Genomic DNA, 27,552 nt, shown 5'->3' on the forward strand with positions numbered 1-27,552 from the left:
ATATACATATCTTTGCAACACCCAAGCAGTGACAAGTGATAAAATGCTATATGACTAGTTTGTTATTGGTTAGGAAAGGCCAATGGTGTTGGTATTAGAAGAACTGAGTGGCAATTAGTAACCACAGAAATCAATAAACATATATTAAGTACCTACTATGTGCCGGGCAATGTGCTAAATACTATAAAGTCATTTTCTCACATAAAAATGGGGATGTTGATATTCTGTACTTTTTAACTTCACAGGAGAATGTGTTACCACTATGGAAGTATGAGTAATTATTACTTTCACTATCAGAGTGTTGGCGGATGAATTTCTTGGCTATAGAAACTCAAAAAGTCTAGTGGCAATTTATAGAGTTTGCAGACTTTCTTCTGCTTAAGTACAGAGTGTATGTATATCCACACTAGTGATACTGTGAATTTCAGAAGTATTTTATTTTATTATTTTTATCATAAGCCTAAAATTCTTGAGTTTCCACACTGAACATACTTAGTACTGAGTTTTTTGTTTTTTGCACTTATTGTATAAAGTCAGAAAAAGCAAATTCTTTCTGACATTAACCATGGGATCCTTGGCAAATCACTGAACCTGTCTGCCTCAGTTTTATCATCTATAAAATGGGGATAATAATTAGCAACCACCTATTATGTTTTGTTGTGAGGATGATGTGAAATAATATTCATAAGGTATGTTGCAAACCTAAAAAGGCTAGCTTGTATCATCACTAAGCAACTGACTTATAGTAATAGGTCCTACCTTTCTTACTACTTCCTCCAAAAATAAAGATAAAAAAATGAATAGTCCAAGAGAAAAATAGCAGATTTGCCTTAAATGCCATGCCAATTTTGAGCTGCAGTCCATCACTTCCAGCAGCTTGTCCTTTGATAACCTACATGATATGATTCAGCTTTGGGTTTTCCCTCTCTATCCCACCCAGCTCAAATTAGGTCCTTCAATTTTCCCTCCTTTAGATTTTGTAACAAAGTCTTCCTTGAACAAGCAAATCTGTTTAATGTTCATATAAAGTAAGATTATAAGACTGCTTTTATCTGTTTCCTTCAATTACCTAGCACAGTATCTGGTATACGATAGGTGCTTAATAAATGTAGTAAATGAAATTGAATGTGAAATATGTAATACAAGACACAGAGAAGAAAGGAAGGAAGGCACATTCTTCTAGGTTCTAAATATTTGAGCTTTCATTTTCACTGTAGCACAGGAGCTGAGTAGGAGATATTATTCACTCCAGCTCTCTGATAAATGCACTACCTACTGCATGCTGCTATAATGTCATAGTAAATGTACTGGACATTTTTGGTAGCATAATTACTCTTTTCATGTCCTTGGAGTGCTCTCGGTTACATCAGAACATTGGAAACTCAGGAACCTGCTTAGATTTTCCTTAAAATAAAAGAAGAGGTATTTGACCCCCCCCCCTTTACTGTTGGAAAGCACACTTCAGTTTTTTCCATTGTCCACTTTTCTAAAAGGTTCAGATTTTTCTTTTAAAGGAAGATTTTGAAATATACTATTTGCCTCCAGAGAAAGAATTGATAGTGTCTGAATACAAACTGAAGCATAATATTTTTTACTTTATTTCTTTTTTTATTCAACTCTTCTTGTACAAAATGACTAATATGGAAATGGCTTACATGATTGCACATGTATAAACTATATCAGATTGGTTATCATATCAGGGAGGGAGGAAAGGAGGGAAGAATAGAGGTTGGAGCTCAAAACTTAAAAAAAAACACTTAAAATTGTTTTAACATGTAGTTGGAAGAAAAAATAAAGTATTATTTTAAAAATAAAGAAGATTCTGAGATAGTGATCTGAGATTATGAAAGCTTGCCTTTAGTGCCATAGTCAAGATTGTAGATGTTGAAGGGATGAGGGAGTATCTTGAATTTTAAGTACCTTTTTCTTTTGGAGATGAAGTTGGGGAAAAAGAGAAGAAAGTCCTTTACCTTTCGAATGGCAATACGGGGGTACTGATGGGCCCTCTCTCATTGTTGGCCTCATTTCTGCTTTTTATACAAAACCTGTCTAGGAGTTGTGTTTGGAGTCTGGTTCTCTTCTTTTTTAAGACTGTCTGGTTTGCAGCACAGAGCCCACAATGGAATATTGCATACATTGTCACAGAAGGTAGATGTGTTGCCTAATTTTGATGAATTGCTTCCTCCTCTCTTTATTTTTGAAGTAGAGTTTGAAGGAGATCTATATTCAGAAAAGTAAGAGCAAAAGATTTCAACAATTTTTTTTTAATTTGAGAGAGAATTGAGGCCAGAAATTTGAGTTCCAATTAGTTACAAAAGGGAGAAGAATCGATTTTCAGTACTGATGGAAAAGGTGGTAAAGAAAATAAGGGAAACTGTTCAACAGATAAGACAGCTGGTTAGTATGTGTTTCTGTTTTCTGTTTCTGTAGGAAAAACTGGGTCATATTAATTCAAATAATTTTAAACAATGAACATAAAAGACTGTTTAAAGAGTCTAACCCAAGTACCAAGATTTGTGCCCAAAATGCAAATTATTATCCTCAGAATCTCTTGCAAATACAGGAAAGAATGCTGCTGATGGGTTGATTCCAAACGAGGCAAAATGCAAAACAATGTAACTTGCCAAGAGAAAGCTGTAAGATGCATTTGGCTGAGCTGATGGGGAAAGTTGCTAGGATGGATATAAGGCCATTTTAATCAGGAAAAATGAACGAGTTGGAGCCTTTGCCTGGCTGGCCACTTCACTAGGCCTAGTTATCCTTGGAGAGGCCAGGGGCTGAATAAATACTTCGGATAATTCATACACACACGCACACGCACACACACACACGCTCGCTTGCTCACTCACTCACTCACTCACTCACACTTTATACTAGGCTATGCATTCCATTACCTTTCGCCTTTGGGATGGTCCCACCGGTCCTCGGAGATTGGAGCCTACCTGCCTCGCAGGGACCACCACCCTTGAAGCCGTGCCAGGTGGCCACGGGCATCGCCCCAGGGGGCGTCGGGAAGGAGGCCACCACCGCCACCTACCAGCGAGGTGCACACGTGGTGACCCGTTTGGGGCCGGGTTCCCAGTTCTCGGCTCCTCCTCCCGGTCCGTGCTCCCCTCACTGCAGTATCACGTGCGCCCGGGCCGGGTGCAGGATGGCGGCGGCGGCGGCAGCGGCGGCGGCAGTGGTGGCTGGTGCCAGTCTCCGGTGCTGCTGCAGCCGAGGTGCAGTGTTCTTGCTGTTTTTCTCGCTGTCCCCTCAACCTCCATCCTCGGCCGCCTGGCTGCTAGGGCTGAGGCCGGAGGATACCGCGGGCGGCCGCGTCTCCCTGGAGGGGGGAACCCTGCGCGCTGCCGAGGGGACCAGTTTCCTTTTGCGGGTCTATTTTCAGCCGGGCGCCACGACGAGCGCGGCGCTGCTCCCTGCCCCGACCCGCTCCTCGGGGGAGAATGACACCAGCGACTGGGCCCCGAGGCTGGTGTTTATCGAAGAGCCCCCCGGAAGCAGTGTCGTGGCCCCCAGCGCCCTCCCGAGCCGACCCCCGGGGTCTCAGCGGTGCCGCGAGCAGAGCGGCTGGGCATCGGACGTGGAGGTCCTGGGTCCGTTGCGGCCGGGCGGCGCGGCAGGCTCGGCTCTGGTGGAGGTGCGGGTGCGAGAGCTGCGCAAGGGGGAGGCAGAGCGGGCCAGCGCGGGAGGCCGCGGGAAGCTCTTTTCGTTGTGCGCCTGGGACGGGCGCGCTTGGCACCATCACGGCGCGGCCGGCGGCTTTCTGCTGCGAGTCAGGCCGAGGTTGTATGGGCCGGGCGGTGAGCTGCTGCCCCCCGTCTGGCTGCGGGCTTTAGGAGCGGTCCTGCTGCTCGCCCTGTCGGCCCTGTTCAGCGGCCTGCGCCTGAGCCTGCTCTCCCTGGACCCGGTGGAGTTACGGGTGCTGAGGAACAGCGGCTCGGCTGCAGAGCAGGAGCAGGCGCGCCGGGTGCAGGCGGTGCGGGGCCGCGGGACGCATCTGCTGTGCACCCTGCTGCTGGGGCAGGCCGGAGCCAACGCAGCTCTGGCCGGTTGGCTGTGCGCCTCGCTGCCCCCGGGCATAAGGGATGGAGGGGAAGAAGACTGGGACGGAGGAAGTCGCTTTCCCTGGCTGCCCACGCTGCTGTGCACCGGCGCCGTGTTTCTGGGCGCCGAGATCTGCCCGTACTCGGTATGTTCCCGGCACGGGCTGGCCATCGCCTCCCACAGCGTCTGCCTGACCCGGCTCTTAATGGCTGCTGCCTTCCCGGTGTGCTACCCGCTGGGCCGCCTGCTGGACTGGGCGCTGCGCCAGGAGATCAGCACCTTCTACACTCGGGAGAAGCTGCTGGAGACGCTGAGGGCCGCAGACCCCTACAACGACTTGGTCAAGGAAGAGTTGAACATGATCCAGGGCGCCCTGGAGCTGCGGACTAAGGTGGTGGAGGAGGTGCTGACCCCTCTGGGGGACTGTTTCATGCTCCGCTCGGACGCCGTGCTCGATTTCTCCACGGTTTCCGAGATCCTGCGCAGCGGCTATACCCGCATCCCAGTGTACGAGGGTGACCAGCGGCACAACATCGTGGACATCCTGTTTGTCAAGGACCTGGCTTTTGTGGACCCTGACGACTGCACCCCGCTCCTTACAGTCACCCGATTCTACAACCGGCCCCTTCACTGTGTCTTCAATGACACCCGGCTGGACATGGTGCTGGAGGAGTTTAAGAAGGGTGAGCACTCCCCCTCCCCCTCCAATCCCCCTGATCTCCAGCAGCACCTCCCTGGGCCCAGAAAGCCACCTCTCCTGGGCTTTATGGGCTCGATATCTCCCCCAAGTACATTCCCTTCGGTACAGAGCATCTCTCAGCCTTTTCCAAACTTTTGCTCCCACAGAATCTCGTGTTTATTCTCCCAATACTGCTCCATCAGGCTCTGATTCCCCTTCTATATATGTTTGATAACTTCACTCATCTTTACATATTCCAACATTTAACATCATAGATTTAGGCCTGGAAGAGACTTTAGAGATCAAAGAACTTTAGATGCTTCATTTTACAGGTAAGGAACTCGAAACCCAACAAGGTCACACTTAGTGCTAAGCAGGGGAGCTAGGAATTGAATTCATATTCTCTCTCTTCAAATCCCAAGCCCTTTCTGCTGTTCCTCCTTGCCTTTCATCCTCCCATCTTTCAAAGCCTAACATAGTCTCTTTTTTTTGGATTACATAAGGAATACTCTTCACTCAGCTTCCTCCCACACCTGCCCTTATTGCCTGAGCTTAATAGTGTTCAGAATAAAGGTTTGTCTTTCTGTCTGCCAAAGTCTGCTTTAGAGCTTCAGAAAGACAGGTACTGGGCATTTCAGGAGAGCCAGGAAAGAATTAGTTGCCTGGGGCAACAGCAGTGTAGCTATGGACAGAGCACGAGGATAATGATATATAATTATAGCAATAACAATAATCATTGGCATTTGTATAGTGCTTTGAAGCAATCTACATACATCATCCCATTTGGACTTTATGAGAACTCTGTAAGGAAATGGAGATGGTTTTATTATTCCCGTACTACAGGTCAGTTATTAAATCGATAAAATATTTACTAATTTCAGGGCGCTATGCTAAGGACTGGAGATACAAATGAGAAGAAAAAAAAAAGTTCTTGCCTTCAAAGAGTTTACAATCTAAGAGAGGGAGACAACACAGTAAAGGAAGTTGAAAAAGCTGGGAAGAGGAAAGGAGATTGGGCATGATGAATCCAAGGAGTGGAGCTGGTAAGGGACAAAAAGTTGCCAAAGTGAGGAAAATGAGGCATCTCTATAGTTATTTTTTCATGTTTCACTATTACATACACATAATCTCAGTTAGTCCTCACAGTGATGTTGTCAACTAGATAGTTTAAGTGTTAATTCTCCCCATTTTACAAATGAGGAAACTGAGGTCCTTGCCTGAAGATCAGAGGCAGAGCTACAAATTACTATGGTAGTATAATAGATTTAGAGTTAGAATGAGGATCATCAAGTTCAGCAAGCCTCAAACTTTTGGTCACAAGACCCCCATTCTTAAAAATTACAGAGGACCCCCAAATAGGATTATAATGGCAAATTGTTTATAACTATCAGTATGAATCATATAAGGGGAAAACCATATCAAATTAAAAGTATAGAAATAAAAATGCATCATATTAGAAAAAATTAACATTATTGTGATAATAGTTTTTCTGTTCCAGATCCTCTACAAAGGTCTCAGGGGATCTTCTGGGGTCTCCAGTCCACACTTTGAGAATCATTGTTTGATCCAGTTTCTGCTTTTTAAAGAAAAAGAACCTGAAATTTAGAGCATTGAAGTGTCTTGCATAAGATGACAGAGTTAAATGACAGAGGCAGGAACCTTCTGGTTCCATAGGTGGTGCCCTGCCTGTTATAGACCAAACAAGAAGCTAGTGAAGTTCCTGGCCAAGGCTGTTAACAAATGCAACTTTAAAGTAATGAGCTTGATTTTTCATTAATTATAGATGACTTTTTAGATTTAAAGTTTACCCAGCACATACATAGTATTTCCTTTGATCTTCTCAACAACCCTGTGAAACAGCTATAGGTATTAGTGTCTACATTTTACTGAGGAAACTGGTGATTAGAGAAATTAAGTGACTTATTCAGGCATATAGAGTAGATAATCATGGTGCTATTCAAACCCAGGCACTTAGGCACACTGTCTATTGTCTTTCCTTTCAAAGTAGTCCTCTTGTGAAGCTGTATACTCTTATTATACTGACCACTATTACTTTTATCAGAAGATTGATTATAGAACTAAGGGCTGAAAGAGCCATGATTGTTGAATCCAAATCCATTTTACAGATGAGGAAACTGAGATTCAGAGAGTTTAAATAACTTGTGCCAGAGCACAACCAGTAAGTGTAGAATTTGGTGAAATTTGAACCCAGGTTTTCCTAAATCCAAATCTAGGATCCTTTACAGTATCTCATGCTGCCTTTCATTTCTAGGATTCTGCTCTTGGATTTGTCTTCAGAGAAAATTTATCACCATGGAGATAAAAGTCTTATTACTTTCTAATCACGTATAAACAGATTAATTAGTCACTTCATCAGACTTGGCTCATCTCTTGGGATATTTCTGAGAATTAGATTTATACAAAGGATATAGATTTGATACAGGCTCTGTTGAGAGGAGGAGGAAGAGAAGCAATAATCTGTCTGATTGCCTTAAACTCCTACTTCACAATTATCACAAACTCAGAACTTCAGAACTAGAAAGAACCTTAGAGATCATCCATCTAGTCTAGATTCATTATTTCATAGATGAGCAAATTAAGAGTTACAATGACTTTCATCTAGGTAATGGTAGAGCATATAGGGCACTGGAACTGGATTCAGGAAAACCTCTCAGATTCGAATCTGACAACAAATACACTTATTAGCTATGTGATCCTGGTTAACTCACTTAATCTCTCTGGGCCTCAGTTTGCTAATCTGAAAAGTTAGAATTAGATCTAGTCATTTCAAATATCCTTTCCAAACTTCCATCCATGAGCCTTTCTTCTGACTTCCAAACTAGTGCTTTCAAACATGGTGCCTTGAACTGCAGTGATGAGGATGTGTTGGGGATAAGGGTTAGAGTAGGTGCACAGACCCCTAATGTGGATCAAAGTACCCTGTACTCATCTCCCCCTTCTCAATATTTTTACACAGATAAAGATTAGGCGTGATTGTGTGCAGGCATGCATGCATAACATCATACATATAGCAATATGTATTTAAGCCTCTGGGTTTTAATACTAGCTTGATGAGGGTTCCCCCATCTCTCTTATTTACTGCCAGCTTCTGGTTGACTACTTTTAGTTAGTATATTAATATTTCTATGACACTGTTCATCAAAGTAGCATCCTAGCACCTTGAGATTCTCACAGGCTATAGCAGCAGAATACATTATAGTATGTTAGTATGAAGGAAACAGTGTGTGTGTGTGTGTGTGTGTGTGTGTGTGTGTATTACATTATGAAGTATAGTATGAAGTTAAAATATCAAGGAAATGATCCAGAGGATATGAGTCATACCTCAGATGTTTGTTATTTGTGTGATTATATTGAGCAAATCACTCAGTTTTTTTTGGCCTTCAGTTTTTCAGCTGAAAATGGACTAGATGGCCTAAGAGATTTCTTCCACCTCTAGATCTAGGATCCAAGCTGAAAAGCCTTTGGTAGAGCTTATTAACTTAGAATCCTTGAAGTTGTTTTTTTCAATATGTTAATAACTACATTTTAATACAATTGATTTTCTTTGTCATCACATATATTTCTTTTTATGCATTTAAAATCATTATTCTGAAAAAAGATTTGCTACATTGACCAGAGGTCCATGATTAGATAGATAGACAGACAGACAGATATAGATATAGATATAAAAGGTTAACTAGATTAATTAATTAATCTCCAGGATTAAATGTTGCGAAAATGACCAGCATGGCTAAGAGTGGAGGAGTGGGACACCAACTTTGCTCCAAGGTAATGAAAGTCTTGAATGTAGCATCTTATAAAGAGGTTCATCCTGTGTTAGCAAAGAAAGGGCAGAGTGAGCACCAGTGCAGTTACAACTTTGTGAAATGTTGAAACCTTAATGCTTTAAGGATTGTGAAGCATGTGAGATAGGTGCTGGAAAAACCATTACTTCTATTTTATGAGAGAAGTTTCAGTTTCTGCTGAAAACTGTTCAGCCAGGGAGTGGGATTTAAACCCAAGCTATGTGACTCCCAGCTCCAGAGCTCATTCCACAATACCATAACTGCCCTAGGTTAAGGCATCCTGCCCTGTACCCTTACAGAAGGAAGACTGAGAGTTGGCTACCAAATGTCTAAAATAACATTATTTTGTTAGATGCAAGCCAATGGAGGGAACTTCTCCCACTGACACATCATCTTTGTAACTTAATTTCGGTGAATAGACTGGAATCATTGAGGATTTCATAGTGGAGGTACATGGTGGGGGAGGGAGGAAGGAATAAACATTTCTATAATGCTCACTATGTTCCAGGCACTGTGCCAAGCATTTTTACAAATATTATCTTATTTTACCTTCACACAGTCCTGTAAGATAGATGCTGTAATTACAGTTGAGAAACTGAGGCAGAGGTTAAATTGCTTACCTGGGGCTACATAGCTAGTGAGGTTCAGAAGCTGGCTTTGAAGCCAGGTCTTACAGCTTCTAGGCCCAGCACTTTATACTGTAGGACCTAGTTGTAACCCCCTTGTCATGAAGCTACAATTACTCAGAGGCAGAAATTGAATCCAGTTCCTTCTCCATTACAGCCCAGTGCTGCTCATTCTTCTGAAGTCTAAGTATTTTGGAGGTTAGTCTTTGAGTTTTCTATCTCTTCTCTTGCTCTACAGAATAGGCCTTAGTGAAATCCCCATGACAGATTTCCTTAGTCAGATCCAGAGAGGTCTCTGCAGGCAACTTCTATTAACAGTCTATTGACAGTGAAGAGATCCAGTGCTGAGTATTGTAGATTCAAATCACAGTGAATAGCCTTCCAAAGCAGTCTTCTTTATAATAATTTCCCTGGTCGTTAGCTGGATCTTAGTCATAGTACTTTTTTCTGGTAACAATGAGTTACTATATCAATCTAATAAATTATAAAAGCCTTTTCTCTAGTTCTGGTCCCCAGACCAGTCACTTTTTTCAGGTTATGAGCTGGTTACATTGTGGGTGAAGGGAAGAGAACTAAATCATACTCTTCTGTTCTCTCTTTGTGGCACCCTTCAGGTTTCTCATTTCTTTCCATTTCAGATGTCTTGACCACCTAAACAAAATTGTACCCAGACACCTCCCATGGAGACACCTTTGTGATCTGAGCTGTCTTTTCTTTGATAATTCACTTTTGTGATACTATCACTAGTGATAATTCACTACTGAGATGTTCTAAGGCAGCCAGGCATCAAAATTCTACCTCAGATACTTACTAGCTTTATGACTTTGGGCAAATCATTTAACTCTTTTTGCCTCAGTTTCCTCATCTGTAAAATGAGCTAGAGAAAGAAGTAGCAAACTATTCCACATCTTTGCCAAGAAAACTCCAAATGGGGTCACAAAGAGTTGGGCGTGACTGAGACGATTGAACAGTAAAAGATGTTTCATTTTCAGGACCCGTAACCTAGGATTTTTACACGCAGAATTTCAGTGAGAAGGGGTATTAGCAATATCTAAGTCTGACCAATATCTGAACTAGAACCACTCTGTAATGTATTCATATTTCATGGCCATCTAGCCCTTGCTTGAATATCTCTGACAAGGCAGAGAGCCCAGAGCTTCCTGAGGTAGCCCATTCCACTTTGGATTGCTTTAATAGTTAAAGAATTTGTCCATATACCAAACTTGAATTCTCTTCTTTACACCTTCTTCTTGTCCTTCCTAGTTCTGTCTCCTGAATCTAAGCAGAACAAATGTTATATTCATGTATGACAGTCTTTCAGATACTTGAAAACATTGATCATTTCCCCCTCAATCTTTTTTTCTCCAGGCTAACAGCCCTCTACCCGCCTTAATTCCTTCAAACAATTTTCCTATGGTGTGATCTTAGGGCCACTCATCTATTATTACCTTCTAGACTCTGATCTTTGTAGAATGAGACATGCAGAACTGGACATGGTACTTCAGATATGGTGAATAGTGTAGTCATTTCCCTAGTGCTGGTCACTATGCCTCTCTTAAAGCAGCCCAGGACATTGTAAGATTTTCTTGACTGCCCTATCACTGTATTGACCCAGGATGAGCTTCCAGTTCATTCAAACTCTTTTTAAACTACTACCTAATCTTTTCCCCCATGTTTTGAATTTGTGGAGTTGATTTTTTAAACCCAAGTGCAAAAAATTATATTTATCCATATTTGAATTTCATGTTTTCAGATTCAGGCCAATATTCTAGCTATTGAGATTTTTTCTAGATTCTAATTTTATCATGCAACATGTTAGCTAGCCCTCAAAGCATTGTGCTATTTGCAAATTTGATCAATATACCGTCTCTTTCTTCATCCAAGTCATCAATTGTTTTTGTTCATTCTTTTCAATCATATCAATTCTTCATGACCCTATTTTGGGGTCTTCTTGGCAAAGATACTGGAGTGGTTTGCCATTACTTTCTTCATCTCAGTATTTATAGATGAGAAACTGAGGCACATGGAGTGAAGTTGATTTGCCCTGGATCACATAGCTAGTAAATATCTGAGGCCAGATTTGAAATTTGGAATATGGCTTTTCCTGATTCCAGACTCAATACTCTCTCTGCTCCACCACCTAGCTGCCCTAAGTCATCGATAAAAGTGTTAAATAGCACAGACCCTTGGCAACTCTACCAGAGATTTCCTTCTGAGCAACTTCTAATCACATGATAGATATTGTAAAGGGGTTTCATATTTATTATCCTCATTTTACAGATGAGTACTTGGAGGCATTTGAGAAATTAAGAATTACCAGCAAGGGTTTCCATCATTGGTCTTTGAGTTGAATTCAAACCCAAATCTTCTGATACCGACTGCAATGTTTTTTCCTCTACATTTCTGCCTCTTTTAAGTAACAGGCGAGAGTAACTCTAAAGCTATGCTTTATAACCACTTTTTGTGAAGCTAATGAACTAGTTCTCATAATCATGTTTCCAGATGCATAATATAGATGGAAAATTACAAAAGAAGCCAATTATATTGAAATACAGCTACATCAAAATATTTTTAATTCATGGACCCCAATTTAAAAAAAACACTTGCCTTTCCAATGCTATAAGATTTTCTGATTCTGTAGTATGAAGAGTTGGTCATGGAAGGAGGGACTTGGGAGAAAGGAAAATCAAATAGCAAAGAAGGGCACCCAACCCATATTACATCTACAAATGGAAGCTCTCTAATCTTTTGCAGGTTTCAGGATATCTCTGATTTAGTGAAGCTGAGTCTAATAGAAACATATATAAGCAGCAGCCTTTCTTTAATGAAAAACATTTAAATAATATTTTATTTCCCCCCAATTATGTGTAAAATGATTTTTAATATTCTTCTGTCTTCAATGATGTGGCACTTTCAGGAGAAAAATAATCCTGTAAAGACATTAGAGGAACTGACTCTTAGAAACACAGACAAACTTAAAGCAGAGAATGGAACACTGAGATCATTTTGTCATTCATTCATTTGTTCAACAAACATCTATAATGCATCTACTTATATACAGTCAGACTTTCTCAAGCTCAAGTATAATTAGACATTTTATCCACTGTGCTCAGAATGATATGTTTTGAGGTCAAAGGCTTTTGGATACTGATTACTGCCGTGTGTGTGTGTGTGTGTGTGTGTGTGTGTGTGTGGAGAGAGAGAGAGAGAGAGAGAGAGAGAGAGAGACAGAGAAGAGAGACAGAGAGAGACAGAGAGAGAGAGAGAGAGAGAGAGAGAGAGAGAGAGAGAGAGAGAGAACAATAATGTATAATTATTTGTATAATTGAGGACTTAATTTTTGTGATACTTTGGTCTTTTGTAAAATGAAAAAAATTGGATCAAATGATCTCTAAAACATTGGCTTAAAATCCTATGCTATTAATATCATCTTTTTGTAGAAAGGACATTTAAAAATACTGTCAAGTAACCGTTTGCCAAGCCTGCCCAGAAGATACAATTTTGTAGAGTTGTACATTTATTTAGCCAGGTTATTATCTAACTTATTTACTAACTAGTCTTTCTCCAAATAGAATATACGTAGAGGGCAGGAATGATGTTTTTATCTTGTTTTTTGTTTCCCCAGCATTAGAAGATTGCCTTGCATTTAGTGTGGCGCTTAATAAATCTTGTGAGATAGAACTGTATTGGAGTAAATAAACACTTTCTCCACATCATTTCCCCTCTCTGTGCCTCAGCTTACTGATTTGAAAAATATGGAGGTTGAATTAGATGATTGCTTCTATTTTATTAATAAGACCATTCAGTACAGTATTTATTAGAGGTATACTTCCTCCAAACCAGCCCTCCTGACTCCACTACCACCAATAACATTTTTCAATTTTCCCTCTCTGGCAGAGGAATAAAGGCAACAGGAAGTGGGCTCTGTTCAAAATGCTAAAGCAATTTTTCTAATATTTTCTTTAACCGACATCTTAGGGAATAAGGTGAGACAAGATATTCAATTACAAAAGTATATTTTCTATACAACTAACGTTTGCCTCTTTGAGGGCCAAATTTTGTTTATTTTTACTGTATGACGGGAATATCTTGCCAGAAGAAATTATATTCATCTCTGCCTTCTTGGACAGAGGTTGGGGAATATAATTACTCTTTTCTTGATAATTAGAGAGTCATCATTTTGAATATCCATTCCTGTGTTGTGCTATAGTGCAACCCAGTTCTGTGCCCCCTTTTTTCTTCTTTTTAAAAAAAAAAAGTTCTTCAGCTTATCAGGCTAAAAGCAGCCACTTCTCTCAGCTGCTCTTATGTCTGCTAATCTACCACTCCTCACCTCACTCGAATCTGTTGTTTCCACTTAGCTGTGGGCTAGGAAACCAGACCAAAACAAACAAACAAAAAAAAAAAAACAATAAAAAAAAAAACCCAAACCTGTTCAGGAATTATATGTAAGTATAGATTTGTTGGTAGCAGTGGCCTGCTAGGAGAGCTTTTTGACAACTCTTTGTGTGTGCTCAGAGCTCTGCCCTTCCCCCACCTCTTAATTTGGGACTGTGAGTGGGTGACCCTGCCTTGGTGAGGGGGACATCCCTGGGAAATGCTTTACAGCCCTGCCCAGAGAGATTGATGGTCAGAGCTAGCTATGCTTTTGGCTCCAATGAGTCACAGCAGTTTTCAAGTCTTGGTAATGCTGGTAACCATGGTTCCCATGATGGCAGGATTGGGGAGGAGGGTTCTTTATCATCTTTCAGATGAGGAACACATGGAGAAGGGAAATGGCTAAAAAGTACAACCTAACAAGAGTAGAAAGGGATAGGGAGTTTTTAGTCTTCGAAGAAACATTGTCAAAGCATTATCAGGATAATATCTGAATCTTTCTTTTCCCTCTGCAGAGCAGTAATTCTTTAAACTGGATTACAGTTCCACATCTCTCTCTGCCTCTCTTTTTCCCTCCCTCTCCCTCTTCCTCTCTCCCTCCCTCTCCCTCTTCCTCTCTCCCTCCTTCTCTCTTTTTACTTTTTTCTCTCTCTCCCTCCTTTCCTTCCTCCTTCCTCCTCCTTCTCTCTCGCTGTCTCTCTCTCTGCCTCTCTTTGTTTCTCTCTGTGTATCTGGCTCTCTGTCTGTCTCTGTCTCTCTTCCCTCCCTACCAACCTTTCCTCCCTTCTCCCTCTCCCTCCTTTCCCTTCTATATCTCCCTATTGGTGTCTCTGTCTCTCTCCGTCTTTGTCTCCTCCTCTTTTTCTATCTTCCTGTTTCTGTCTCTTCTGTATCTTTATTTCTGTCTTTCCCATCTCTCCCATCTCTGCCCACTCTCCTTGTCTCTTTATATTACACACACACACACACACACACACATACATACACACACAATCTCCCTGCAATTCCAATGCAGTTGGAGAGTTCATAGCACTTTACTGAGATGGAAGAGTTTATAAACACAGCATTGCTATTGCAATAGCAAGCTATAAGTATCATTATACCCCTTTCTCATCTATTGCTTGGGAGAGACTGTGACATACAGGAAAGCACACTGGACTTGATATCAGAGGCCATCTAGTTTGGCCCCCTCATTATACAAGTCAAGCCAAAGCAACAAGCACTTATCAAGCAATTATAATGTGTCTGGCACTGTATTCGTGGGACTATAAATACAAGGAGTCCCTGTGTTTATTATATTTTATTTAAGTATATTTAGTAATATATATTTAAATATATTTATTATATTTTATATAAACAGAAAGACAGTCCCTTGTAATGCCGGAGAAACTGAGCAAGACAGAGATTAGAGACCAATTCAATAGTTTATTAAATGGAGAGGTATACCGGGACCAATGGATCCATGTTGGTCCCAGGGCTGGAAGAGTCCAGCACTAAGTATCAGAGGGCAAGCTTTTTTATAGGATAATAAGAACAATGACATAATGGGGGCGGTACCTAGATGGGGATAAGGGAGGGGGGGGAGGCACCTAGGATGACACAATGGAGAGAGGTACTGGAAAGGTTACTGATATTCTAACGTCTAAAATGGATAGACCTTTATCCTGTCAAACATTAAGAAGGAATGTCTATAACTAAAGATATAAAACCTTTATCTCATCAAACATTAAGAGGGAAAGGTTATAACCTGAGGCAGAATAACTAAATAGGACAATTAGGGAAACTAGGTCAGGACATCAAAAGGGAACTTTGGCACAACACCCTGACCTCAAAGACTTTTCATTCTTTCTTTTTTTTTTTTTGGTCTGCAGTACATTCTGATGGGGGAGTACAACACAGAAAAGGGGAGAGGGAAGCACATGTATGGGCCAAGAGTCAGGAGTGTAGCAAGAGAGAAATGGAGTAAAATGGTAAATCTGGACACTTTCTCCAAAACAGAGGTTCTAGAGTCACCAATGGGGTAAAGAGGCTACAGGGCCCAACACTGCCTCTTCCTCTAGGCAAACTCACATGCTTTTCATCATCTGTAAAATAATTTAGTTGGTAGACCAAAGTAATCTCTAAAGTGCTTTTCATCTCTCATGTTCTTCTGTTTCCTAAGTGGTAAATCCCTCACAATAGTTTACTTAAATGCCAATTGGCTGAGTGTAACAGACTTTCTGTAGGCAGAGACGTCATAAAAATGATACATTTGTTGTTCAGTTGTATCTGACTCATTGTGACCCATTGGAGTTTTTCTTGGAAAAAATAATGGAGTGGTTTGCCATTTCCTTCTCCAGCTCCTCTTGAAGATGAGGAAACTGAGGCAAACAGGGTTTAATGACTTGCCTAGAGTCACACAGCTAGTAAGTATCTGAAGTCAGATTTGAACTCAGGAAGATAAGCATTCCTAACTTCAGCTTAACATTCTTTTTTTTTTTTTTTTTAATAGTTTAGCTTTTTATTTACAAGTTATATGCATGGGTAATTTTACAGCATTGACAATTGCCAAACCTTTTGTTCCAGTTTTTCCCCTCCTTCCCTCTACCCCCTCCACTAGATGGAAGGATGACCAATACATGTTAAATATGTTAAAGTATAAATTAAATACAAAATAAGTATACATATCCAAACTATTATTTTCAGCCTAACATTCTATCTACTGTACACCTCACTGCCTGTTTATTTCATTCTAACTCAGTTCACATATCTTCCTATGCTTTTCTGAATTGTAGTCATACAATTTTTAGAAGGTAATAATACTCCATTATATTCATGTACTACTATTTGTTCAGCCATTCCCCAATTGATGAGCACCTACTTTGTTGGCACAAAAAGTGCTATCATGAATAATTTGGTGCTTTTGGCACCTTTTTGTCTCTGACATCCTTAGAATATATACATAACATATACATAAATTGTATATACATAGGACAAAGGATATTTGAGTCTTAGCAAACTACAAATTGTTTTTTAGAATAGTTGTAGTGATTCACAGTTCCACCATCAGTCTACCTGTCTTTCTGCATTTCTCTTGTTATGCATTTCTGTTTTTATTAATAACCTGGAGCAGTTTTTCATATAACTGTATAATGAAGAGTTCATCAGGAAATCTCTGAACAAGAGAGTTCTTTCCAACTCAATTAAAAGTACAGGATTTGAGGGGCAAATAACAGAAGCTGTACAGGGTTAGCCAGAATGAGAACAAGTGACTTCATAGAAAAGTGCAAAGTACCTTGAATAAACATAAATGGCAAAAGAAGCTTCAACTTTTTATCATGGGAAACTTGTATATGACCCTGGACCATCCTGACACTATGCCTTCTTTGTTCTGTTTCTGTATAATACCTGAATTGGCCTGTAGCTGGTATAGATTTCCATGATATTACTTTGTCCGGTTGCTGCCAAGACAGCAAGAGGACAATTGGTCTCTTGTGAATAAAATTCCCCCAATTAACCTAATTAGCCCTAATAAAACCTAATAATAACCTAGTTGGTATGAGCCCCTCTTTCTTTGTAATGTCAGTATTCTCTCAGAGGATATGCTACCCTATAATTGACATAATTAGGGCAGAACAGTTCTGCCCCCTAACATTTGGCATGGATAATCCGCCTCCTTCCAGAAGTATAAAATTTTTCCCTTTTCAGACTCTGAGTGATTTTATTTGTAGCATTTAAAGGATAAGTGCAGATTGAGGGAGTAGCCCAGAACATCTTGCACTCTTGCATTTTATTACCTCTTACCTGTCTTTTATATTTTAAAAATTCAACAACTGAAAATCTAGAAGGTGCCAAACTTCTTAATGTTTCTATTACCTGCACATTACCTCTTCTAATTTCATGAAGTAAATTGAGAAGACATTGAATCAGAGCCTCCATTGATCAGCATTCCATTCCAGATGCACTTATTAATGGTTTATAATTCTTCTTTTGAGAAGTGTTTGTTCATGTCATTTTGACTAATCTATCGAGGGTGGTTCTTAGCATTATGTGTTTATGTTAATTCCATATATGTTATATATAAGGTATCATATATAAGGTTTATGTACCTTATATACAATCCTTTCATCACATCTAGAATAAGGATCTCTTCTATATGCATTTATAAACTACTATAGAAATGATATCCTTATTATATAGAGAAATACACACATATGGGATTCTTGATATAGATGTGGCATACAAAACTTTTCTACAATTTGTAGTTTCCTTCTCAACTTAGTTGCATTGATTTTGTTCATGTGAATACTTTTCAATTTCATGTAATTGAAATTAACAGTAGATAAAATTTGAATACCCCTGCTAACCTAGTTATTTATGGTTAATATAAGAAGTAAGTTAATTCTCTTCTCTCCTATTCAAAATTAGCAACTTAGGTGAGTTAATTGTTCTCTGTGCAGTAATATATACTAGAAGAAGAATTAGCATAGATAATCAGTAATTAATTGTATTATAATAAGAATGTAGAGCAAGAAAGCTAATTAACAACTTAAAAGAAAAAAGGAATTAGAAGGTAAGTCACAAATTGACGGATTAAACTTTAAAATTTAAAAGTGTGGTAAGACAAATTCATGACTAGAATATTAGTTATAGCAGAAAGTGTGCCTAAGTGTCTAAGTGCCTAAGACCTAAAAGTGCCCTTAGAGGTTATCCATTCCATTCCCAGCTTCCAGTGCTTATATGTGTGTACATACACATAATGTATTTTATAAAGAAGAAAGCACCAAGGGGAGAAGGGGTGATAGTACATTTGCATCTCCTTATTTGCCTCTGTAAAATGAAAGTGTTGGACTCTGATATTCTATGATCAGCTAATTTTAGACAAAGCTCCAGGCTCCTAAAATGTAAGGGATCTTAGAGGCCAACTAAATCTAAACCTCCTCATATTAAATCTCCTTAAAAGTAGGAACCCTCTTTTTTTTCTGTTTGTTAGTGTACACTTAGCAGAGTTAACTATGTAGAGTTTAGTAAAAATTAGTAAAAAATTTTGTCTTCATTTGTTCATTCATATTATAAATGAGAATACTGGTTATATTTCTTTTTCAAAAATAATAATAGCTTTTTTATTTTTCACAATACATGCAGAGATAGTTTTAAACATTCTCCAGTGCAAAACTTTATCTTCCAAATGTTTCTTCCTCCCTCTACCTCCTCCCCCCGCCCCTAGACAACAAGCAATCCAATATAGGTTAAACATGTGCAGTTCTTCTAAATATATTTCCACATTTATCATGCTGTGCAAAAAAAAAAATCAGATGAAAAGGGAAAAATTGAGGAAGGAAAAAAAAAACCCAAGCAAATAAACAACATCAAAAAAGGTGAAAATACTATGTTGTGATCCACATTCAATCTCTATAATTCTTTCTCTCAATGTGGATGGTACTTTCCATCACAAGTCTTTTGGAATTGCCTTGACTCATGAGATGATATTTCTTGCTCAAGGCCACATATTAATAGCATAATTCCATTGTTAGTTGCCCTTGAATTGAGATTTCCTGAGGCCGAGCCCAGTCTTCTTTTTAAGAGACCACATAGGAAGGAATTTTGCAGTACTAGGTCAAAAACAGAGGACATCAGTGAATACATGTATGACTCAGTAGCTAGAGTGCCAAATTTGGAGTCCAGAAGACTCCAGGAAGAAGTTTGAATCCTGCCTCAGATATTTCATAGCTATGTAGTCTTGGTTAAGTCATTTAACATCCTTAAGCTTCAGTTTCCTTATCTGTAAAATGGGAATTATAAGAGCAACTATACTTATAGAGTTATTATGAGAATCAAATAAGATACTGTGTGTGAAGTACTATGTGAATCTTAAAATACTATAATAATGTTAGAGGTTATTAGTTGAAAATCTAAGAAAAAGGATGCTTCTTAATAACATTCCTCTTTTTAAAAATAAAATCTACATCTCTTTCTGAACTTCAAGGTCATAGAGTTTTAGAGTTTAAAAGAATTTTAGAGATAACTAATCCAAGGATTAGTTAGAAAAATAAACCTTTTGTCATTTTATGTCACTTTTGGCAGCCTGGTGAAGCCTGCAGAGCCTTGTAAAAATATTTTTAAACGCATAAAATAAATATTTAACATAACAAAAATGAGAAGTGATCAGAAAAGAGAATAAGTATTTACATAGAACCTATTATGTGCCAGGCAATATGATAAGTATTTTTATAAATATTATCTCATTTGATCCTCACAGGAACCTTGTAAGGTCAGTGCTATTATCTCCATTTTATAGTTGAAGAAATTGAGGTGAATAGAGATGAAGTGATTTGTTCAACACAGTAAGTATCTGAAACTACATTGGAACTCAGGTCTTTCTGATTCTCAGCCCATCATTCTGCCAATCTGCCCTCCCAGCAGCCTCAAAGAAACAAATTATATTGAAATTTTGTTTTAATTTTTTTCAAAAAAAAGTTTATAGGCCCAGGTGAAGAACCTCTGATCTAGTCTAATCCTCTCATTTTAAAAATGAGGGAACTTAGATTAGAGAAATGATTTGCTTAAGATCACACTAAAAGTAAGCAGTTGGCCTGAAATTAGAACCTAAGACCAAGTCCTTGGATTACAGACCGAGTGCTTTTTTCAGTGTCTCACCAGAAGAGCTTATCAAACAAGAAAAGCATATTTCTAAAAGGAAAAATTAATGAAATTGAATCTTAATGGTGATTTCAGTTGGCTCAGATTATAATTAGGATGGCTGGATGGAGAGTGGGGAGATCTTTCAACCAGGAATCAGGAGATATGGATTCAGTTCAACTGCCAATTTTGTGTATGACTTTAGAGACTTTTGTTGGCCTGCAAAATGAAAGCATTGGACTAAATTATTCCTAAGAACCCTTCCCTTTGCTGAAAATCTGTGAGCCTCTGATTCATCATGCTCCAAGGTGCATTTCATGGTGTGGAGCATCTTTTCCTTACATTATGGGAAACCATAAATATGTACATAGCTGAGCCCTGAGTCTCTTGAAACCCTGGCCAGCAAATTTGCATTTTATGAATTAGTCTTGTTAATTGATTAATCAGTCACATAGCAACATTTATAAGAATCAACCATGAGTTGGGCAGCTAGGTGGCATAGTGAATAGAACATTATGTTTGGAGTCAGGAAGACTCGAGTTCAAATGTGACCACAGACACTTAACTGTGTGATCCTAGAGAAGTCACTTAACCCTATTTGCCTCAGTTTTCTCATCTGGAGAAGGAAATGACAAATCACTCTAAAACCTTTGCTAATAAAATCCCAAATGGAGTGAAGAAGAGTTGGACATGACTGAACAACCAACTATGTGTTAGGTGTTGGAAATATGAAAAAGTTCCTACTTTCAAGAAGCTCGTGTTCTATTAGGGAAATATACATACATACAAATAAATACAAAATAAAAAGCTAGGGCATCAGAAAAAGTTTTATTTGAAAATGGCTTTTGGGCTGATGTTGAAGGGAGCTACAGATTCTGTAAGATTCTTATCTTTAAAACCATAAACTTTGAAGCCTGAATCCCCATAAGCTTTGGTTCTAGAATTCAGAGCAACAGTGCACAGAAATCACACAGTTGCTAGAATCAAGCAGAAATAATACCTAACAAAGACTACTTTTATCTCCAGAGTTGGGAGGATTTATTGAGGAAGGATGCACCTTCCCACTGGATATCTTCCTCATTTCTAAGAGAAGCATGATTGGGCACAGCATTCTTAGCACAAGGACTTGCCCACCCCATCTTGTGTCAGATGAATGGATAATAGGCGCATTTATCAGCAAAATGCATTTAAAAAAATAAACAGGAAGACTTTTTACATTTACAACAGAGACAAGTATAATACTGTGACTGATTTTCCCATTGGATTCTGGGTCAGAGTGACAATGTTTCATTCAGCTCTTCCAAAGCAGTAAAAGAAAGTCACTCTCTTAACTCACTTGAAATTCTCTAGTGCCAGAGAAGAATCTTTTGTCACAGTGGTCTGAGGATGAGTCTAGAGAGCATTTTAAATGAAACATTGGGGCCAAAATAAGAAGCAACTAGCTAAGACTAGCTAAATCTTGACTTGCCCCCCATCAAAACCAGGTCCTTAGAGTTTGCTGGGAATGTGCTATTTGTATTCAGTAATTATTATCCTGGGACTTAAAGACACTCCCTGGGAGGACTGAAGTTTAGAAAAGATACTAGAGAGGCAAATATTGGAGTTGTGCTCAAAGATAAAAATTGAAGGAATGGCAATTCATGAAAGCATTAAGAAAGAAATTATAGAGGGAAAAGAGAAGAGAATCCAGAATAGAATGTTTCACTTAGGAGTCAGGAGTAGATTATAAATTCCTTGACTGTCAAGGGCTGGGTTGGTCTCCTATTTTCCTTCTTTGTATTACTAGCACCTGTTATGTGAACTAGCACATAAATAGGTGCTTAATAAACACTTGTCTAATTAAATTGCATTGTAGAATTAGGCCAGCCATTCAATGCGGAATAATAGGCTTTTATATAGTACACTTAGGAAGGGATATGTGTCTTAACTGGAGATACTCACAGTTGGAAACCTGTAAATGGAGACCAGGATGATGAGGGAAAGGTAATAGGGGTAGTCCCCATCCCCAGACTATGGAAACAGTTGATATGTCCAAAGAATAGACAAAGACTATAACATGGATATCACTAGAAGCTTGATATACATCTTGGGTTTGATGATGGAACTAGTGTATTATCACTCTATGGCAGGGCCTGCCTGTTCTGGAGGAACAATTCAAGGAAATAGAGGAATCCAGAGTTTTGTTCAGTGAAAATTTTTTGGCTCTCCCTTTCTGATGTTTGCCAGGTACATGGGAGATAGAAGTCTTCGTCATGGAAGTTTCTGAGCCAAGAAGCCCCAGAAAAAGGAGGGGGTGCCACATAAAGGAAAGGAACATGTCTAGAGCACAGATAGCCTATCTCAAAAAAAAAAAAAAAACTAGTTAAGACTTCCATAGGGAAGTGAAAAGGGCTCAGTCATTAAGTTATGGAGTTTTTCATTTCATAGTCCTGTGCCAAAATTAGCTTTAAATATATAAATACATCAGAACTAAAAAGATCTTCTGCTGAAATGAAAAAAGTGATTCTTGGGTCTCTGCCCCAGCTTTATGTGGTTCTAAATTATTTAAAGAGCAGTCTTATTTTCCGGGGAGAGTCTCAGTCATCATGTGGGTAGAAGCTGAAATCAATGCAGTGATATTTTTGGGAAAGCTTTTGAAATTCCATTGGTTTCTATGAAGTACAAGTACCACTGTTCCCATCCACATCTATAAATCTTTCTGCCTCAAAAACTAAATTTTCAGACCATCCCAAGAAAAGATACAGAAAAGAGCACAATCAGGATTCAAGCTACTTCCCCTGTTATTGCCATTAAGAGACAAAGATACAAATGTTATAGATGAGAGAATCAATAATTTGTGTTTCAAAACAGTATCTACTCAAAGGAAAATGAAGATGTTGCAAAATTAGGAACAATGTGACATCAATAGGCTTCAATTTTTAATTGCTGTCATATGTAGGCTAGTTAAAACTTCAGTAAAGGATTGAAGGAATTGTGAGTCCAAGAGGCACAGTTCATGGTCTTAGAACCTTCCCAGTTCAGCTGACAGAAACAAAAGTTTACCACTCAGATATGTGGAGACCATCATTTATTGTCACTGCCATCACCATAAATTGCCACCAGATGGAACTCTTTCACTCACCTGGCGTAACTTGTCACCATACATGCTGTTCACCCATTCACTGGACTCTTGCACAACAGAATATTAAAGCCAGAACTAATGTTCTCAACAGACTGATTCGTTATTTTTGAATCTTTGGTTTTTGTGCAGAATTCATTCCTCCCAATGGAATTCCATCTTTTCTCATCTTTCTCCCTCTTTGCCTCCCCCATAGAAGTATGACATTTAAAAAAAATCACTAAGGAAAACCACTTTCTAATTTTTTGACTTAGAATTTTCCAGTTTATGAGACATTCACTGAATCCCTACTATGTGTGAGGGTCTATTTTAGGATCTAGGGATGCAAAAAAGTTACAGTTACAGTTCTTCTAGCTTAAAGTTTAGTAAGGAGAACATTGTTGGAAGGGAACCTTAGAGTGTCTCTGACCCAGTCATCCCATTTTGTAGATGAGGAAACTGAGGTTTGAGAGAGGTCACTGGGGGAGGCTAATAGAAGGGAAAACAGAAGTAGTAGGAGAAAGGTATAAGAAAGGGGGAGGGGCTGTAAAGGGTAGGGTTGTTTGAGGGAGATGATGGTCAGAAGCAAAATACTGAGGAGGAGGAAAAGGGGAAAAAAAAGGAGAGATTTTCTGAGATTTCTCAGATGGCAAGTAGGAAAGATAGCATTCAATCTCAGCTATCCAGTGCTTTCCCCTCCCCACCATATCATGAATACCTTAGGTACAGAGACACTTGCATCAAAAGGCATAGAATATCTTCCTTTACACTTCTCAATTCATGCCTTCATTTGTTCTTTGTTGTTTCTGACATGAAACCTTTCTCATCTTCACGTTTACGCTTTAGATTGGAAAGTGAGACAAGCATATGTTCTAACAGAAAAAGATAATGGGCAGAATTTCTTTTGACAGGGGTTTTCATATATTTAAGGGATCATTTTGTCCCTAATTGCTCTGGTCTTTTTTTCACCTATGTTTTACATGTTTATGGATTTTCCTAAGCCAACCACTTCACAGAGCTTTAAACTGATAGAAGTTGACATTTTTTCTGCTGGATTCATATTTGCACAAATACCTTTATTTAGATTATCCTTAAATGATCTCTAAATGCTTTCAAGTAAAGAGATAGCCTATATCCAGGGAATGGCACTGCCAACCATAGCTAGGACAAGGCATTTGTATGTTCTAGACTGGGTAAGACACTCCCTTTCTGCTTTCTGCTGCTAGAGACTAGGAGGCTTTTATAGAGCAAATGTGACTTGTCATTAAATAAATCCCAATGTGCCACAGAAAGCAGACTTTTCTAGCATTCAAAATTGTACGTTTATTTAAAAAAAAAAAGAATATTTAAATGTTTGCCTGTCTTTTACAAATTTTGTGCCTTAAATCACTGCTTGCTTCTGCTATCCCTATGTTCAGCACCGTTGCTAATAACCTGTCACTAGACTTGTATTTTTAAAATGATAATGAGATTATACAGAAGAGAAAAGCAAAATTAATGGCGGGTAGTGCTTTTAGGGAACACAGACAATGTAGACATGATGCTCAGAATATTGGTCTCTTGTTAGCATAAAGAATGCTGGACTAATGAGAAGTTATTGGACCTACAATCAGTAGTTTAAAAGGTTTGAATCTTACCTGAATTCAGGTCTTTGGATTTCAAATCTCTTTACTCATCACTGAGTCATGCTGTATAGAAAATCATAGAAAAGAATTTACTTTCAGCTCATTGGGGGACCATTAAATTAACTTTCACGAAAAGGACAATATGGGAACAGAGCCCCAAATGGTCTAATACATACAATCCTTTCTTTCAGATCAGGACTTCAGTGAACACCAAGGACAGGGTTGGGTTTTATTTTGTTTTTGTTTTTTTGTTTTTTACTGTTACAGATGTAAACTACATTGTGCATTTTCAGATAAGGTTACTATATTGCTAGTTTTACTTACATGCTTTACTTTGTTACGAGAGATCTCTTCTGGAGAAGGGATGGAGAAGGATAATCTGTTAATATTTGTAACATAGATGAACTCTTTGGGATCAAGCACTGATGTTTGTGTTTCTCTGAATCCTCAGAGTTTAGCATTGTGACTGACCCATAGTAGACACTTAAGTAAATGCTTCTCGATTGATTGATTTAAAATAATTTTTTAAAAAATAAAAGCCTGGTGAATAGCTGACAGCTGCTACTTCTTGACAGCAAGATAATTTAAGAGAATCTCTTGGATCTTTAATTCAATGTGCCTACTTTTCAAATTTTCCTTGCCTCAACAGGAAAATCTCATCTAGCTATTGTCCAGAGGGTGAATAATGAGGGAGAAGGAGATCCCTTTTATGAGGTGATGGGCATCGTTACCTTAGAGGACATCATAGAAGAAATAATCAAATCAGAGATCCTGGATGAAACGGATTTATATAGTAAGTGCCAAATGTTTGTTTTTAATCTAGCTTTTTTGGTATTCCCCTTGGAACCTCCATGAAAAGAGAGTTGCTGAAGTATCAAATTTTTTAAAAGCATCCATCAGAATTGTTTCTTCTTTGGATGGTGTCCATTTAAAATGCTATGCCATATTGGCCATATTTCTGAGGTAGATCATGGCCCAATTTGAATCTTCCTCTGAGTTACTGTTAAGAAAATGTGATAATTAACACTTTTAAACATATACTCAAAAATGTAAATGAAAAGAACATGAAAAGGAAACCAAGCTTTGAGTGATTTTAATAAATAAACTTGGTTCTGGAGGACACACGATAACACATACTTCCCCTCTTTTATCAGAAGATGAGGGATCTTGGAGGCAGAATGTTTTACTTTGTCAGACATGGTCACTGAATTATTTGTTTTTGTTTTATTTTTTATTTTCTTTTTGGAGGGTGGGGTTTGTTTTAAGGGAGTGTTAAATTCCAGGGTGGAGCAGAGGGAGTGGATTACTCCAGAAGTGATTATGATCCAGAAAAAAAAATCAATAAAATGTATTGTGTAAATTACCTATATGGCATATTGAAGATTACAGCCATAGAATGACTTAGTGAACAGGGCACTGAATTTGTTGTCAGGATTTGATTTTTTGTTTTGTTGATTGTTCAAATTTAAGAAAATGATGAAGAAAATGTTAATAATGAAAATTAAACTTAATAGTGTATTGTGCATAGTTTTTTTTTATTTCCTGAAGAAATTATTTCCAGTTGTTAAACATTTACCATCATACCACTGGATGCAATTGTTCAGAATTATAGTGTTGCCTGGAACAGCTCTGGTGGAGATCTTCCCTTTGAGTCCTTGTTCTGAGTGAAGGCCTTCCTGGTGTGGGGGGGGGGGGGGGGGGGGGGGCCACTGGCTCACATTGTTTAGATATTAAGCTGTTACAGGTCTATGAAGAAGAGAGACAAAGGTGCAACTACATATATAGGAACATCCTATGTTTCTGTTCCCCATCTTCTAGCATCTCATAGCAAAATGGGACAGAGAACAAATGATGGATATTCTGTAGCACAGTGCCTGGCAGATAGTAGGCACTAAATACATCAATCAACGAACAGTTATTAAGCACCTACTAGGCTGTGCCAGACACTGCTGAGAGTTTGTTGGATTGGCTTTACGTAAGTTGGTTGCTGGAATAGCTAGCTAGTTGTCAATAGTAGGGTAGATTGAAACTCCATGGTACTAAAAGTGTTAAGAACATGGAAGGAAAATCACTGGTTTTAATGAACATGTCTACCAGCAAGATAAGAGAGAGTGAATGAAGGAAAGTGAGCAAAGATTGGATGCCAAGAAAGCAATATGGGTGCTTGTCTTGGGTTACTTTTCTCTGTGTGTGGTGAGGTAAGAGAAATGTAAGAATATTTCTTAGCCAAGATCTAGGACTTACCTGCCAGTATTCTCATAAAGCAGGCAGCTTGGAAGAGTGAAAAAGAATGAATATGGAATCAGAGAATCTGAGTTCAAATCTTGGCTCTGCTATCTATAGGAACTCAGGCAAGTTACTCCTTTCTGAGCATTAGCTTCTTCATCTTCAAATAATGGAGTTGGATTAAATAACCTCTCAAGATTCCCTCCCGCTTTTCATCTGTGTTCCTATGACTACAGTGAACAAACAGTGATGAGAACCCATTAGATTATGTAGAACTTATCTGAATTGGGGAGATTTTGAGTTTATTTCCGGTGTCTTTTGTCCTCAAAGAAAAATGTCTGAGCAACCTAACACATCTCATGAGAGACCTGTGGTCAAGGAAAGTTCTCCATCCCAAGGTTGGAGGCCTTCTGATGGCTTCTGTTTAGCCTATTATGACAAAGCTTTAGTC

The 27,552-nt window shown here is 38.9% G+C and overlaps 1 protein-coding gene across 5 annotated transcripts in view; it reads left to right on the plus strand.

Annotated features, from left to right (window-relative positions):
• The first annotated feature begins 2,894 nt into the window (after nucleotides 1–2,894).
• The window catches only part of CNNM1 (cyclin and CBS domain divalent metal cation transport mediator 1), a 73,580-nt gene continuing 48,922 nt past the window's right edge, over nucleotides 2,895–27,552 (plus strand). For all 5 annotated transcript variants that reach the window (XM_031956228.1, XM_031956229.1, XM_031956230.1 and 2 more), the window contains exons 1-2: nucleotides 2,895–4,730; nucleotides 25,525–25,668. In XM_031956228.1, the coding sequence (XP_031812088.1) occupies nucleotides 2,909–4,730; nucleotides 25,525–25,668 (1,966 nt within the window). In that variant the 5' untranslated portion in view covers nucleotides 2,895–2,908. The remainder of the gene's footprint in view (nucleotides 4,731–25,524; nucleotides 25,669–27,552) is intronic.

This window comes from Sarcophilus harrisii, chromosome 2 (assembly GCF_902635505.1).
Source record: "Sarcophilus harrisii chromosome 2, mSarHar1.11, whole genome shotgun sequence".
NCBI classification, from domain to species: domain Eukaryota; kingdom Metazoa; phylum Chordata; class Mammalia; order Dasyuromorphia; family Dasyuridae; genus Sarcophilus; species Sarcophilus harrisii.